The following is a 15,334-nucleotide window of genomic DNA, read 5'->3' as shown; positions in this document are numbered from 1 at the left end:
TTATATTCCTTTACATCCATGTGGCTCTTGTCTCACAAGGCTAACTAGGGAGAAAGCTGAATGCAGGAGAATCTTCCAATGAACCGTCTCACCAAAGCTGACACAGCAAGGAAATAATTGCCAATTTTGAAAAGACTCAAAGATTCATGGAATCATTCCAAGAGCTAATTACATTTCAGCAGCCTACCTGCAAATGGCAACAAAGGTATTTTCTTTTAATTAGTTGACTAATTGAATTACATTTTAAATTAATAATCTTCTCTGTATTGCTGTTCGTGCCTACTGGAATTCCAAGGGAGAAAAATCCCTGCCTGTAACATCTCCTGCTCTAGCAGTTAATCCCAGGCAAGACAGAGTATTACTGGTGAAGTGATTGGAAGAATCTGCCTCTTAATTGGCAATCAGTTTTCCCCCAGGCTGGTTAACAGCATTTGCATTACAGCAGAGTCTTTTTTTTTTTTTTTTTAAATTTGCAAATTGAACACAGAAATCCAAGTTTCAGCAGTTATTGTATGTTTCTTTTTACTTCTCAGCATCTCTGGCATGTTCAGAAAAACAGAGCTCCTCCTGTAGGTAGCAGGTGTTGTCATGGCAATCCAGTTTGTTTAGTGTTAAATTTTTTAGTTTAAATCTACTTTTGCGTGCTTTGTTGGAGATAAATACAGGATGACTCATATCTAGAACCTGTTGCAGAAAACAACTATCTGAACTGATTGCTTCTGCTGCAAAAATGAAAGTAAAGGGTGCTACTTGAAGCCATAAACAATATGACATAAAATACTTGAGGGATTGTCTGTTACCCTTTGCTGTAATAGAGACTAACGAGCTTGGAAAAGCTCTAGTCTCAGCTCTGCCAAACCCAGGCAATCAGAGCACATGAGGATTGTGAGACTAGCTAAAAAAAATATGAGATTTATAGAAATTTATGAGGAGTTTCATTTGCTTTCTGATTTTCAAGCATTTTACACTTTTTCCCCCCAGCTCCCAGGGACTGAGATTATAGCTTTCTTTCCAAAACTGTGCTACACAAGTGATTACAAGGTTCAGATCATGCCCCACCAAGGCTGCACGGAAAAGTGGGGGACAGTGACCCTATTCTTTCCAGGTGCATACAGCAGTACAACCTACCACCTACCCAGTTCTGGGACAACCCATCCCATTCCTGACAAACAAGGGACCACCTCACCCCAAAGGACCAGAGGGAGATGCACCTGCAAGCGGAAGATTTTCCTGCACTGTGAGTTTTAGCAAGGCAAAGGCAAAATATTCACCTGGTTGGGAAAAAAGATGGACCTATCTAGATAGATAAGGGTGCACTTAACCGGTATTTGGGAAAAGAGGAGGGTGTACAAAGGTGGGAGGGATCTGAAACAGAAGCAGGAAGATAGTTGTTGCCCTTTCAGAAATCACAGACCTTGTTAATGCTCTCTGAGAAGAAGACCTGCACCCTGCCAGAGCCTCAGGGAGGTTTCAGTTCACTGTAAGGGTGAGAAGAGCTCCTTTATTAGGGAAAAGAGCTTCTCACTTGCATTAACAGCTGAACTGATTTCAGCTCAAAGCTCTCTTCATCTTCTACAAAGCCCTAAAACCAAGTGTGTTTGATGGACCACTTTTCAATAATGTCCTCCTAGGACACATGTGGCTGCAATTATAACCAGGTGGTGATATTTAAGGATATTGTCTTAAAATTGTCTATATTTGTGCTGCCCCTAGGGAACTGCCAGTCCAGTCATACCTTCCCACATGAGTTTATTTTCCTGCTCTCTATATTGTCAGCCTAAACATTTTCTTTTCGTACCCTTGGAAGAAAAACCACACTATCCAGCACATTCGGTGACAGTGGAGTAAGACTACACAAACAAGCGACAGACAGACTAATTCCAATTTAACATCCAAATGTATCAGCTAGACAGAAAATACCCGTAACTGGCAAAAGTGCCTGTGTATTCCCTTTCATCAAAACTTCTGCATCTAGGGGAAAAGAGCTGCCAGTCAGTGGAGGATAGGAATAGGAAAGAATAGGGATAAACAGACAGCTCCAGCTTGATGAATAGCAAGGTAACTCCTCTGGAAGGTGGGTTTGTGGGCTCCAGGGGCACAGAGGAAAAGGCAGACTGTGTTGTCCTCTATAGCTTCAGAGCCTGAAGAGCTTTGATCTGGTGAATGGCTCACTCTCAGTTCTTTCAACTCTGCAGCTAAGAATCTGAAAAATATCACTTGAAGAGTACAGACTTTCAAAGAGACTGTGAATTTCCAGTGAAACCCAAGTCTGCTGTCTCAGTCTCAATGCTGGAAAACCCAGGACTGATCTCGTAGTGTTTTCCTTCCGCTAACCCCACGTGCTGTGGGTGAGAGAGCACCTTGGGATCAAACGTGATCCTCATCTCGCCACTGACAGCGGCACGCACCACAAGTCATGCAGCTGAAAGCCCCAGCCACCATTGGGCAATTGCTTCAGAAGAGGCTCACTGAGGCAGTGGGGATGGAGGGTCCTCTGGACAGCCGCTGAGGTACTGGTGGCTGATCCTCAGGAAATTAAAACCAGAGTTCATAAGCCCGCTGTGATACCAACAAACCAATGTTCCTGGAAACGGTCCATTGTACCCCCTGAGCGTTACCTACACCGCGCTGGCAGGAGCCAAAGGGATGTCCTGGACATGCTGCTTTGCCTCAGAGACTGGCTGTGGTCTAGCCCTCCTGGCATGGAAGTTTTCTGAAAACCAAAATGTGTTGCCTATAGGAGTTAATGGCCTCTGCTTTGGCTGCACCCCTTCCACTCCATATGCTGGATTTTGGCAGGGAAGGCCTGTTGTGTAACGAGTGCTTGCAATAAACGCCATGATCCATTAAAAATGCCTATCAAGCTGATTTCCAGAGCAGCGCTACCTACCTGGGTTTGCTCGTTAAACCAAGAAAACTTGAAAGATTTCATCATCTCTCTCAGTTAAGTGGCTCTGAGAAAACAAGTTCCTCTGGGAACCTGCTACTGTAGGATGGCCTTCTGCTTTGCAGCAACATCTTCCAGATAGGCTTCCCCCCGACCCCCTTGGAATAAAAAATACATTTTACATTTAATGTATGGACTGTCTGGCCCCTGGGTGGGCATGACAGCTATTCTGACCAACCCTGTTGTTTGCCCTTTTGTCTAGAAGCGAGCCCTGAATGGTGGGTGCCTGCAGAGATTACACGTAGTGTCGAAGTTGAGTGCCCTTGGGCACACAATAGAAGGCACTGACAAAACAGGCAGAACTTTTCCACTCAGGAAGCGTGTGCAAGCCTGGCTAATTAAGAACGGATACGTCACAGGAGTCTATTTTAATGACATTTCCTACTCTAAGGTCAGTGAAAATCCTATACCGGAGTAGTTGCTGCACTTGACTTCTATTGCCTTGGCAGAACTGGCTGGCACAGGGACCCACTTCTCCAGCACAGGGCTGCCCTGTGCCTCTCGGGAGTCCATTCCCTTTGAAGTTACAGCTGGGATGATTAAACGTACTGCTCAGAAAACAGTCACAAATCTCTATGAAAAGCAGTATGTGCCGGTTTTTACATAGAAGCATTTCTTCAGCTTTCTGCAGCACTGAATTCTCATTTACCTGATTGAAACAGCAAAGAAATGCAGAAAGCCAGCTTACAGAGAGAGCAGTTCAACCACAGGACAATGCTATCTCAGGGCATTCTTAGTAGAAATGCATTAACTCTTTAATGCAACAAGACAAATAAGCCAGCTTCATGCCCAGAGCGATCAGCCAAGGGAAGTCACAAGCAAGTGCCAGCAGAAATTAATATAATTTGACTCCTGAATATAGAGTTTTAAAACACCCATTTTCTTAGTTTGAAATTACTGGTAAGATGTAATCTGCTTCATACACCTTGAGGCACGCTGTACAATGGACTTTTCCCTTGTCTTACCACAGTGTTAGTAATACAATCTGTTTATTCAGAGGCCTCCTAGCTCTTTCCCCTCAAGAACAGCAGAATAAAGAAACATTGTGCAAAACATCTGAAGCATGACAGCCCACCGCTCAACACCCTGCTAACACTCGAGCTGCACTTCAGCACACTGTTTACCTAAAACTGTGTACCTCTTGAAACCTTTCTAATTGCATTCTCCTTCAACTTTCATCTAATACAAGCACGAATGTTGTAAACAGATGTTTGGGATTAGTTTTTCTATTGCAACAGCTTACCCACAGCAGATTTCGAGATGGCAAGTCACAACAACAGGAAATCTCCGTTCTTTAAGGTAGGTCACTGGAGAAGGTACGTCCTTTCTGCAGTGGCGTACAAGACTGCGTGGACAGGCTCTAATGGCAGCGCTTACTTACAAACAGCAGGATTCCCAACACCTTCATTTCTGCCTCCACTGACAAAGGGAGTGATGGACAGATTCCATCTTCTCAGATTATTCTTCCCAAGCAACACGACACGGAAATGTGGCTTTCATTTATCTCACTAGAAGTTCTAAGGTATTTGGGAATATTAGAAAATCCAGCACTTTGCAGAGACTGAAGCATTCACATTCTGACTTCCAAAGCATTTATTTGCATCTCCATTCACTTGTGATTTTAAGGACAGTAATTGAGTGAACATACTGAACAGATGATTTTTTTTAAAAAAAGACTGAAAAACTGTCACTATTTCAGCACGTTTTATCTTCCAATGACTAAATAAATCAATTCTCTGTCTACTTTTGTGTTGTGCAAGATTGGAGATAGGTTACACAGAACATATAGTCATGTTCTAAGGCCAAATTGGGACACACCAAAGGTCTGTCCAGACATTCTCCAGCAGTGACCAAAAATGAATGCCAAGTAAAACATGTAAGAACAGGATAAGAGCACGATACTTTTTTCCAGTTTCTAGCTAGCATGATGTCCATGAGTTGGATGTGGTTTCTGCATATTTAGTAGCCTGGATTTCTTTTTTTAACTTGGCAAATCTCTATGAGCCTGCATAAACTTTCAGCACACCCACAGCATCCTGCAGTAAGGAGCTCCTCGGCTCAATTACCTGCTGCAAGCCACCTCCTTGGCTTGTTTTGAATCCGTCTCTTCTTAGATTCGTTTAGTGCCCCTTAATTTCTACATGTTCCCCTCCTCCATGCAATCATGGGTGCATAGACCTCTCTCACACCCTGTCATCTAATTCGCACTATGAGCATCATAAGGGCTGACAAAATCTGACATCATTACTCAATATTTACTTACACCTTTACATATTACTCAATACTTACTTACACATTACTCATACTTACAAATCTACCCCTAATCTTAGCCACATTCTAATAACCCTTGCCAGCCTCTAGCCAAACCGCACCTGTACAGCTGACACAGAAACCTTGCAAGAGTTAACAGTGCCCCTCTGGGATCATCTTATGTCAGCCAAGACCCCAACTCCAGGTCTAACTTTATGCATTTCACAAAGATTGCCACACATTTTCAAACTATTGTTTTTCTTCTTTTTTATTCTACTTGTTGTCATCAGCCTTCCTCCTAGCCCCACAGTGTTGGCCAAGTCTTACAATAACTTTCAGTTCTGTTGAAAACCATAACATTTACCCTGGCGAGACATGCACAGTAACCACATTTCCAGCTCAGTGCAAATAAAGATGACTGGTTGCAAACAGAAACTCCTATTTACACCCTGTGTGATCTTCAGAGAGTTACAAAACAACTTGCCCACTGCCTGAGCACTAACCCTTGCTTCAGCCATAGTTAAGGTGTTAGTAAGCACCTCAAGATCACCACCTAACACTGGCCTTTTAGTTTCATGGGGCTTCTCCCTTCTGGTCTTGACACCTTAGCTCTTCCACTTTCTTCCTCCCAACTTAACCCAAATAATTGCAAATAACATCCTGGCTTTAAATTCAGTGCTGTGACCTAATTACTGCCTTCAAAACCTCATTAAAAGTTTCTCACATGAACTCTTCATATGCTGCTGTAGGTGTTCACAGCTGAGGAACTCACACTGCTTAGCAGCTTCTCTGAGTCTGGGCCATAACCACAAACTCTCTCATGTCACTGGGCATCCACCAGTTGGGCAAGCAACCACACACACCAGCTTGGATGTCAAATATCCTTGAGCCTTGATGTCCTAGACCCTAAGCTAATGTCACCCCTAACACTGGGCCCAGCAAGTTGTATCGCTTCCAAATCCACCCTCAAGCAATTTACTCAGCTAACACCACTTCTTATTTCTACCCTGTGGAAATACCAGGCTTTAAAAAACAATCTTGTCTCTTCAGCCTCCCTCTTCCTTGCACCCAAGCTGAATGCCAGCCCTGCACCTCAGCCTAGTGTTCCCACTGGCCGGACACACAGATCTTCCTGGAAACCAGGCCAACACCACTCAACCTTGCTGGCTCCATCTGACATCCCAGTTCTGCACTCATAATGACTGGCACGATGTCAGTTCTGCAGCAATAGCTTCAGCTCTGACCATGGAAGATAAAGTCTCAGGTGAGAGTTATAGTTTGAGTCTGGAAGAGGAGGTCAGGAAGGAAGAGGTTTGTTGCCAAGATAAAGGCTGTGGTCGGTGGGTGCATCATGGGCTGCCAGTTCAGACACAGTCACTGCGTCTCTGTCTACCTTGCAGGATTGACCACTCATTCGGCAAAAATTTGCCACCCCAGCTGTCCAGAAACTTTTAGGGTATCATCTACACCAACCAATTCATCTTCCCACAGCTCCACAAGACTGGCAAGATACAACACTAAAAAAACCAGCTGTCATCTATGACTTCTCATTTGTAGGTGGACTCCACAGGTCTAACATGAAGACTACTGCCAGCAGTGCAACTGGGCCTATAGCTAGCTCTGAGGCCGTCGGTGGGTCACTGACTATATTGAGGTGAAGGGTCTGGGTTCAGCACAGAAGGTGTTGCTGGGCAAGCCTACCATGCTGGCAGGTGGATCCTGCAGGCTTAGGGTGGTGCATGGGATCAGGATAGCTGGGGTTTGGCCTCTTTCAGGTTGTCTGGCTGCAAGTTCAAGGTGGTGGTCAGCTTATGGTTTGAGTTCAGAGAAACAAGAATTGGAGAAAAGAATTCTGCAGATATATTGCATCTAAGCTGAAGGCTCATGCCAGGAGACTAGGGTTAAGGTCAACAGAAGCTCAGGACCCATCTTCTTTCTATATCCTACAATGCCCAGAGGGTGAGGACAAGGACTGTCACAGAAGGTCAACAACAAGATGCACATTATGGCAAGCGGCAGGTACTGAACTGTGGCAACAGGCTGTCAGAGCCCTGATGAGCCTCTCCTGGCCCCACACCTAATGCCCATTGCTCTGGGAGCCCTGTTGCAGCTCAGCCCTCTCTCCTGGATGGGCACTGGACTTGTGCTGTAGGTAATCTGTCTCCTGGATGGACCGCCTCAAGACACATGTTCTCATTTGTCTCTACTCCCACCACTTGCCCTTTCTCCTGGATGGACTTTGAGCCAGTGTTGCAGCCTTGTCTCCAGTCCTGCCTCCTGACTAGACCCTGACCAGGATTCAGCAACAAACCTACTTTTCAGCTTCTGTTGTCAGGACCCGTGCCTGAGCATCAGCCATGGGAGGCTGGTGCTAGATCAGCACAGCAGGAACCGACCAGCTAAATTTAACTCTGCAGAGTGGAAAGTCACGTAACTGCTGTCATCTGGGCTTGCCTAAGGGATCGGTTTTCTGGATGGAAGATACAGGCTTCTGGGTAAATTGGCTAAAATGAGGATTAACATCAAGCTCAGCAGAAGTGGAAGAGCTGGGCTAACTACAGGGTTTTAGAATCCCCCCAGAATAATAATGCTGGGTTTTACTGGCAAGGGTTTCCTTAATTAGGTTTGGAGCAGGTAGGTGTTGCTGGACTGCAGGTGAAGCCAGGGCTGCTGCTGGGGCCAGGGAGGACGTCAGCCAGCAGCGCTCTCACTTGTCTTTCATAAGGCTGTTAATAAAATGCACAGTGCCGGTGGTAAAAATAGTTACTGTTTCATACCCCAAGAATGACTTAGCTTTTCGGTTTAAAAAACCTTACCCTGTCATTACAAGATGTGAAGAGACAAACACACGAAAGACATTCGCAGCACAGAATACGTAATTGCAATCAGGCCAGGATCATTTATGACTTGATGACCTCCATCTCAGCATAAACATATCAAAAAGGGACAGCAGCAAATCCTTCACGCTGTGCCGCACAGAGTCTGGTATTAATGACTCTGCCAGGAATGCAGCGAACAGCTCAGAGCTTTCCAAATCGGACAACGTGCGTCCTGGAAGCATTTTCAGCTTGATGGTAAGAGGAGCAGTTGTCACATTATCGTAAAGGTCTCCCAAACGAGATCCAGTCCGATTCTACAGCAGATGTTGAATAAGGATTGCTTGATCTTAACTTGTGTCTCAGATGCAATTCCGCTGCTGGAATGAGGAGCCAGCAAGGCCAGAAAGTGACACAGAGGAGGACTGTTCCCATTTCATTTGAGACATCAGGAAATTCTTCCAGAAGCCTCCAAAGTGTCTTTTCCCAGCTCAGTAGCTAACCAGAGCAAACAGTTATGCGCATGACCCTGTCTTAAGAGGAAATCAACCTCCTACCACCTTCTTGGAGCACTGGTCTGGTTAGGCCTGGAGGGAAGAGCTAAGTCACAGCTGCCACTGCCTTGCAGGTCTGGCTCAGCAGAGCCAGAGGGATGTGGTATCAGCCCACCTAACCACACACCAGGTCCCAGGCAAGGGAAAAAAAAAATTACCAAATTTAAGTGTTTATGTATCTTTAAAAAAAAAAAAAAGTGATAAAATAACAAAAACCTGTTAACACAAATTTCAAGTTCATTGTTTTTAATTAATCTATAAGCCATAGCTGTGCAATAGTAAGTCAGCACTCTGTGCCGCCAGGGTCCTGCCTTCCACCTTCACTGATCGGCCACCGATATTCCACCAACAGGCATGGTCATCCCTTTTTTATACAATCTTCAGCTGAAGCCGAAACTGAATGCTCGGGTCCAATACCTCAGAATCAGCCAGTTTTAATGTTTACGATTAGGCTTCAGTCACTGGGCTTTCTGGTCCTTTCCCTCAGGTAATTAAACTATATTTTTTGGGCTTTGTATAAAAAATAAGCCCACATTTTTTAGTAAGAAAGCACCTGTAATATAACTCTACAGGACCTGGAGCATGCTTTGAGGTTCAAATAATGCTGCTTGCTTTCTATTCTAGACAGAGCAATAAGAAGTAATTAAGTTAAAAGACAACAAAACTAGTCTTCTCATTTGCCATCTGTAAAACATTTTAGTGCAGGGAAAAATAATATCAAGACTACAGTTTTGAAAACTTTTGTTTGATTAGAGACATTTTACCTTGTCAGTAAATACGGTGAGAATGAAGCTGGATTGTCCTGCTCAGAAAACATCGGCATGGATCCTCCCATCATCCAGAGGCGGAAATACAACACAAGAATCACCTTCAAAGAACAACATCTTGGTTAGCAACGTGCTACTAAGCACAACTAAGGCCTCCAGCAAATATTTTATTGTGATAGCTCTCCATGCTCTGCTCTGTGCCTAGAAGCGACTCAGCTCTGTAGTTTAGGCAAAATTCAATTTTGCTACCCTATGCAGGGTGACAAACGTGCCAGCCCTCAGCACAGACAGCACGCTGTGTTGTGTCCCCCTCTTTCACGTGCGCGTTACTGACAGCACCTGGCATATCTCGGCTACCCATGACAAAGGCAGTGTTTTGAAAGACAAATCCGTCACCCTGCTGCAGCTCAGACTGCAGAGTTTTGATATTGACCTCTACCTAAATACAGCAGGGAAAAACATGGCTGCTGTCTTAAAAGCTATTATCGTTCACTCATGCTGGCACAGGCGTAAGGACAAGCTCCATCGCTGTTTCTCATGCTGAGTAATCCTAATCCCTGAAAGGACTTCTGCGGGCTGGCACTCCTCCACCTTTCTGAGAGCCACTTGTCAAGCGACAAGCGAGGGGGTGCAGCTCCTAGAGCGGCACAGGGAGCTGCAGACCCCCGCGGAGGTGCTTGCTCTCTGCCCTGTAGATGTCAAGTCCTGCTTGGAGCATGGCAAGCAGCAGGTATTTGCAGGCAGAGCTTTTCTTGTCACTCTTACCAAGCCCTGCACCAAAATTAACAGCATGCCACTGAAAAGTCAGCCGAGCGCCAGTGTCCCCCTGTATTTAGGGCAGGAAGTACTCACAGATGATTACACGGTTGTAAGGGCAACCACTATAAATTAAAAGAAAATCTGAACCAAAAACACGGCAATATTCTTGCCTCTGCCCAGCTGAAGTTTTCTAGACTATTTTCCAAGACTAACTTTTTATTAAGATGTGCCATCTAAGCTTTCTGAGTCTTTTGGGATACCGCCACGCCATCCTCATTCCCGTCACATACACAGAAATGCATGGTCAGTGCATTCGTACTTACATAGCTTATCACCAAAGCAGCTCTCTTCAGAAAAGGCCTTGCAGTATACAAGAAATTCTGGTTGTTATTTGCAGTCAGGTAGCTGAAATAGAAGGAAACAAATATTTGTTGAAATACTTTGAAACAATGACTCGTTTTTCAAACCAGAAAAAAAAAGCTGTACGTGGTTTTAACCACCTTAAACTAATGTGCAGTAATAATGACATCACTCTTGCACTTCAAAGCTCTTTCCGTGCTACTTAAGTAAAATATTGAGACCACTTCAAATAATACACCCTGTAATGCATTGCAGTTTCCCCATCAAAATCTGGTTTTGTTTTTTAAATTATCGAATAACTCAGAAAATCCCCAGATGTGTCTCACTAAGATTGCGGTCTTCAGACTCCCAGAAGACTACACCGAGACACATTTTTAAAAGGTCACCCAAACAGAGCAATTCAATTTTAGGCCATGATTAAAATGCAAAAACTCCTCGTTGCCTGCTATCTGGTCAGTCTCTGGAGATGGGAATAACTGTCTAGCAGAACTGAACTTATTTTAAGCATTATTATTTTTTAAAGTGTATTCTGCGCGCTTAAGTTTCATTACAAGTCTGCTGACAAGGTGTTATGATAATTAACTGCACAAACACGCAGGTGGCTTATTGTAGGAGCGTTCATAAAAACCTTCCTGTTTCTCAATGAGTAAAATTAAACGGTATCTGGAGCCAAAACTACACATTTATTTTCATATAGAGTAGAAGCACTTGCCAAATTCTAAGGAGCTTTCTTAATATAACAAACGGTGCCATACCTATGACATTAATTCAATGATAATTCCATTTCTGTTGAACCTTACAGAGGCTTTGTCATTGTAATAAAGGGTTGAGAAAAAAATACAGAAAAGACAACAGGAATATTTTAAGCATATAGGAGCTAGAAAACTATTGAAAAAAATGACAAATAATTTTAAGAAGTTGTAAATATCGAGTAAACAAAATAAATTCAGAGGAAAAACATTTGCAGGTTCCTCTGTGTAACATACAATCAGTAGCAGGACAGTCTATTTAAATGATTTACAAAACCTGCAGCATGAATCACAACACCTGCACACAAGTTACCTTTCCAAGCATGAAAACATCATACATTTCTCCCATCTAGCATATAAAACGCATCTTATTTCCTCTCCAAATTCCTCAAGATAGTCTATCATCTGATTGCTTCTACCCTTCAAGTCTTTGGGGGGGAAAAAAAAAAAAAAGATTGCAGCACTTCCTAATGCTGCCATGAGTCTTTAATATCTGGCTTTTTGTTCAGATTTTCTATAGCAGGAAGTTTGTAAGCCTGGTCACTATGGCAAGATGGAGAAAAGATTACACTGCAGACAAAAGCACCAGGTGAAAAGCCAGCAAGAAACAGAGGCAGCACTTAACAAGAAGAAGGAAGTACATCTGGGTGCTCTCTACGAAATAACGGCTCTTCAGAAAACTTTCCCTAAGCATCATGCCTAAAACTTAGGAACTAAACCATACATTGTAAAGCAAGACAGATGACTTTCAGTCTTTGGTGTCTGTCTACATATTTACAAATGTTGACATTTAAGCACCGAGTCTGACTTAGTGTCAGACTAGTCTTCAAGGGCCGAACTCTGCAAAGTGCAAAGTTTTTCGAGCTCCCACTGATTTTAATCAGGCTCCAGCAAGCACAAGTGAGATGAAACTAAACCTTCAGCTTCCTCTCTGCATGAAAGGTCAGGTTGGCCTTCAAGTGTTCACCATGGCCCTGCTCCAAAGCCCACCAGAGCCAAAGGGAAAGACTCTCAGTGACTTTAATAGCATTTGGATCAAACCCTCGTCTTTTGTTCCCTACTGGAACCTTTTATGCAGCGCAGCCCCCTCGTGATTTGCAGCAGGAACAGAAGTGTTGGGTTGCATTTTGTTTATATTTTTATGGGTGGAGGGAGGAGAGCCCTCTATTAATCAAGCTGCCTGACTCTTTTCAAGAACCTGTTTTCACTCACTTGTAGTTTTAGCAACACTTTGGACAGAAATTTTCCATTACAAATATTTGCTTTAGGTGGAATTATTCTGGGAAAAGATCAGCCAGAACAGTTCAGCTTTTTCTCCAAGACTTCAATTAGAGACAGAGGAGTGCTTTTATCGGTGTTAAGAAGTCCACCAATTTCATCCTTGAGAAACTGCATCACCTCACACCAGTGACCTAAAACGCATGAGTCGGCTGCCATCTCCGGGCCACGTGTCTGCCACCCCCCAGAACGGCCATCAGTGGTCGGGCAAGCTACAGACTTGGGGGGCGGGGGGGGGGGGGGGGAACATGCAGACCCCGCTGCTTTGCCATGCTAGGCGGCGATCTGGCTTTTAACAAATCAAGTGTGCATCGAAGATGTTCCAGCTGGAACAACCACTAGGGACAAGATGCTGTTTGTGAAGGTGGCCCTTCAGCAAGAAGGGTAAATTTCATTTTAGGCTGCTGAGGCTCAGGAAAGCGTGTCTGTGCTTCAGGGCCTTGCAAACACTGATCTAGGTCTGGAGACCACCATAGAGCATGGAAGAACCCTCATTATTACCATCTCTGTTCCCTCTCAAGGCTGGCCTGAGGAGAAAATTAAAGCCAGGAAATGAATGTAAATGGAGGGCAGTAGTTGCTCTTTCATCCTTGGCAGTGCAGTGCAGAAATGCTTACACTTTAAACATCTTGATTTTGACTTTTTTTACCTGCCTATGAGAAACTAAATTGCTGTCCACATCTCACACCTTCCTTGCAGCAAGCATAACACCATGCAAGCTACTAAACAGTTTCAAGGCATGAGTTTATTCACGGATTGGTAGGGGTTGGAAGGGACCTCTGGAGATCATCTAGTCCAACCCCCCTGCTAAAGCAGGATCACCTACAGCAGGTTGCACAGGATGATGTCCAGGTGAGTTTTGAATATCTCCAGAGAAGGAGACTCCACAGCCTCTCTGGACAGCTTCTTCCAGTGCTCTGTCAACTTCACAGTAAAGAAGTTTTTTCTCATATTGAGATGGAACTTCCTGTGCTCCAGTTTGTGCCCGTTGCCCCTTGTCCTGTCACTGGGCTTCATGGAGAATAGTCTGGCCCCCTCCTCTAGACATCCATCCTTTAGATATTTATAAGCATTGATGAGATCCCCTCTCAGTCTTCTCCAGGCTAAACAGACCCAGCTGTCTCAGCCTTTCCTCATTTTTCCTTATCTGCAAGTCAAAGTTAATTTGAAGTGCTCCACCAAATTGCAAGGTAGCTCTGGCTGCTGCCGAGCAGGCCTTTTGAAAGCATTTCAGAAAATCCTGACAGGCCCCTCGCAGTTTATGTTGTGGAGCGGTAACATCTCCAGGAAAAAACCTCTGCATTGACACCAACTGCAAATCACCACTCTGTGCTAGACAGCAGATGGGCAGCAAGCAAGAAGGAACCAGAATGAACTGGGAATGGGTGAAGCAAGAGAGATCAGGGAGTCCTGAGCTTTCTGATCCTTCCTCCAAATGCTTTTGCTACTTTGCAGCTTCAGTTAAGAAATGTCTCTTTCCACAGTAGTTCAATTAAGCAGCAAAGCTCTTCCATTTTGAGAAAGTTGCTGTCCCAAAGTCTATCTGGAAACCACGAGAGATAACACGGTTCATTGCTTGGGAATCCAGCTGTCCACCCATCAGATCAACCTGTCAAAGTGATATAAACGTTATGGGTTATGCTGAACGCATCAAAGCTTTACAAGAACCACGTGGTTTTCCAGAGTACGTTACTGAGGCTACTACTTGTTTCAGGGTAGGTAACTAGTAAAACATCTCATGTCTGGTGCAGGCTAAAAACAATACACAGTTTATGTATTAAAATCAAATGAACTGCAAATGGGACCTGGATGAGGAAGTTTGCTAAATGTCAGTGACACACAGCATGTAAAATGAAGTAGCATTTTACATGTAAAATCGCAGCTTGCAAACACATCTAAAATTATGTTGCACTTTGTTCAGACAACCTTAAGATCAGCCAAAGCTCTTCATTTTGTCTTTAGCTAGGACAATCAAAGAAATTACTATTACAACAGTTTAACTGTTTGATACCCGTTTTAAACAGCTGCCTCGTATAAAGTCATTTACAGGTCAGATTTCCATGCATTTGCCAACCACACCAGGCTGCCAAATGTCCCACTGTTCATGGGAACCGCTCCCTATCACCTGCTCCACCCCGACCCGCGTAATGTGGCTCCCCGAGCCAAAACACACACACGCATTCATTCCCGCGTGAGAGCAGGCCTGGGACGTACGTAGGAAAACTGTATTGATGGTAGCTCCGCACAGCAAAATGCTACCTCCGGAGCAGGCGAACGTTTCAAGGTGTGGGTCTCCCAGATTTTCGTAATGAGATTATGAAATTAGAGGAGGAAATCCAGATCGCCAGGTTTGCTAAACGAGTGTGAAAAGAGCCCATTTGGGCAGAGGTTCCACCTCTGCTTCATGCCAGCTTTCCCACAAAGCAAACCAGCATGTAATTGCCTACTTGCTATCTTTTAAAAGCCTTTCAAGAATACTCCCTGAAGCAACCAGAATCACAACAAACAATAAATCCAAGAAATACTTAATAATGCAGGGACTTCTCTCGCACAGTTCGAGCGGAGGCCAAGACAGATATTTGGCAGCTCCGGCTTCCTGAAAAGCACAGCTCATCCTGAAATCAATTACATCATCAGGGCACTTGGAGGTTTTATAATTGAAGACAGCAGGGTAGGTGGCCTAGTAAAACTCAATACCGTGCAGTTTACAGGAATGTAAACTTTGCTGGTACCAGATGAACTCTGTGTTAATCAAAACAAACTTCTCTAAGAAGCAGGCAGCTTTTTTAATTTGCCTGTACCATTGGAGGCATATAGAGTTTACAGAAAGGAGCGGGGCAGCCCCTCAGCTGCC

The 15,334-nt window shown here is 44.2% G+C and overlaps 1 protein-coding gene across 1 annotated transcript in view; it reads right to left on the bottom strand.

Annotated features, from left to right (window-relative positions):
• The window catches only part of TMTC1 (transmembrane O-mannosyltransferase targeting cadherins 1), a 145,945-nt gene that overhangs the window by 79,118 nt on the left and 51,493 nt on the right, over nt 1–15,334 (bottom strand). Inside the window, exons 6-7 of the mRNA XM_075756233.1 lie at nt 10,417–10,498; nt 9,332–9,435 (exon numbers count right to left, since the gene is read on the bottom strand). Coding sequence (XP_075612348.1) covers nt 9,332–9,435; nt 10,417–10,498 — 186 coding nt within the window. The remainder of the gene's footprint in view (nt 1–9,331; nt 9,436–10,416; nt 10,499–15,334) is intronic.

This window comes from Balearica regulorum, chromosome 1, assembly GCF_011004875.1.
Source record: "Balearica regulorum gibbericeps isolate bBalReg1 chromosome 1, bBalReg1.pri, whole genome shotgun sequence".
Taxonomy (NCBI): domain Eukaryota; kingdom Metazoa; phylum Chordata; class Aves; order Gruiformes; family Gruidae; genus Balearica; species Balearica regulorum.
This window is presented reverse-complemented; position numbering and strand designations above follow the sequence as displayed.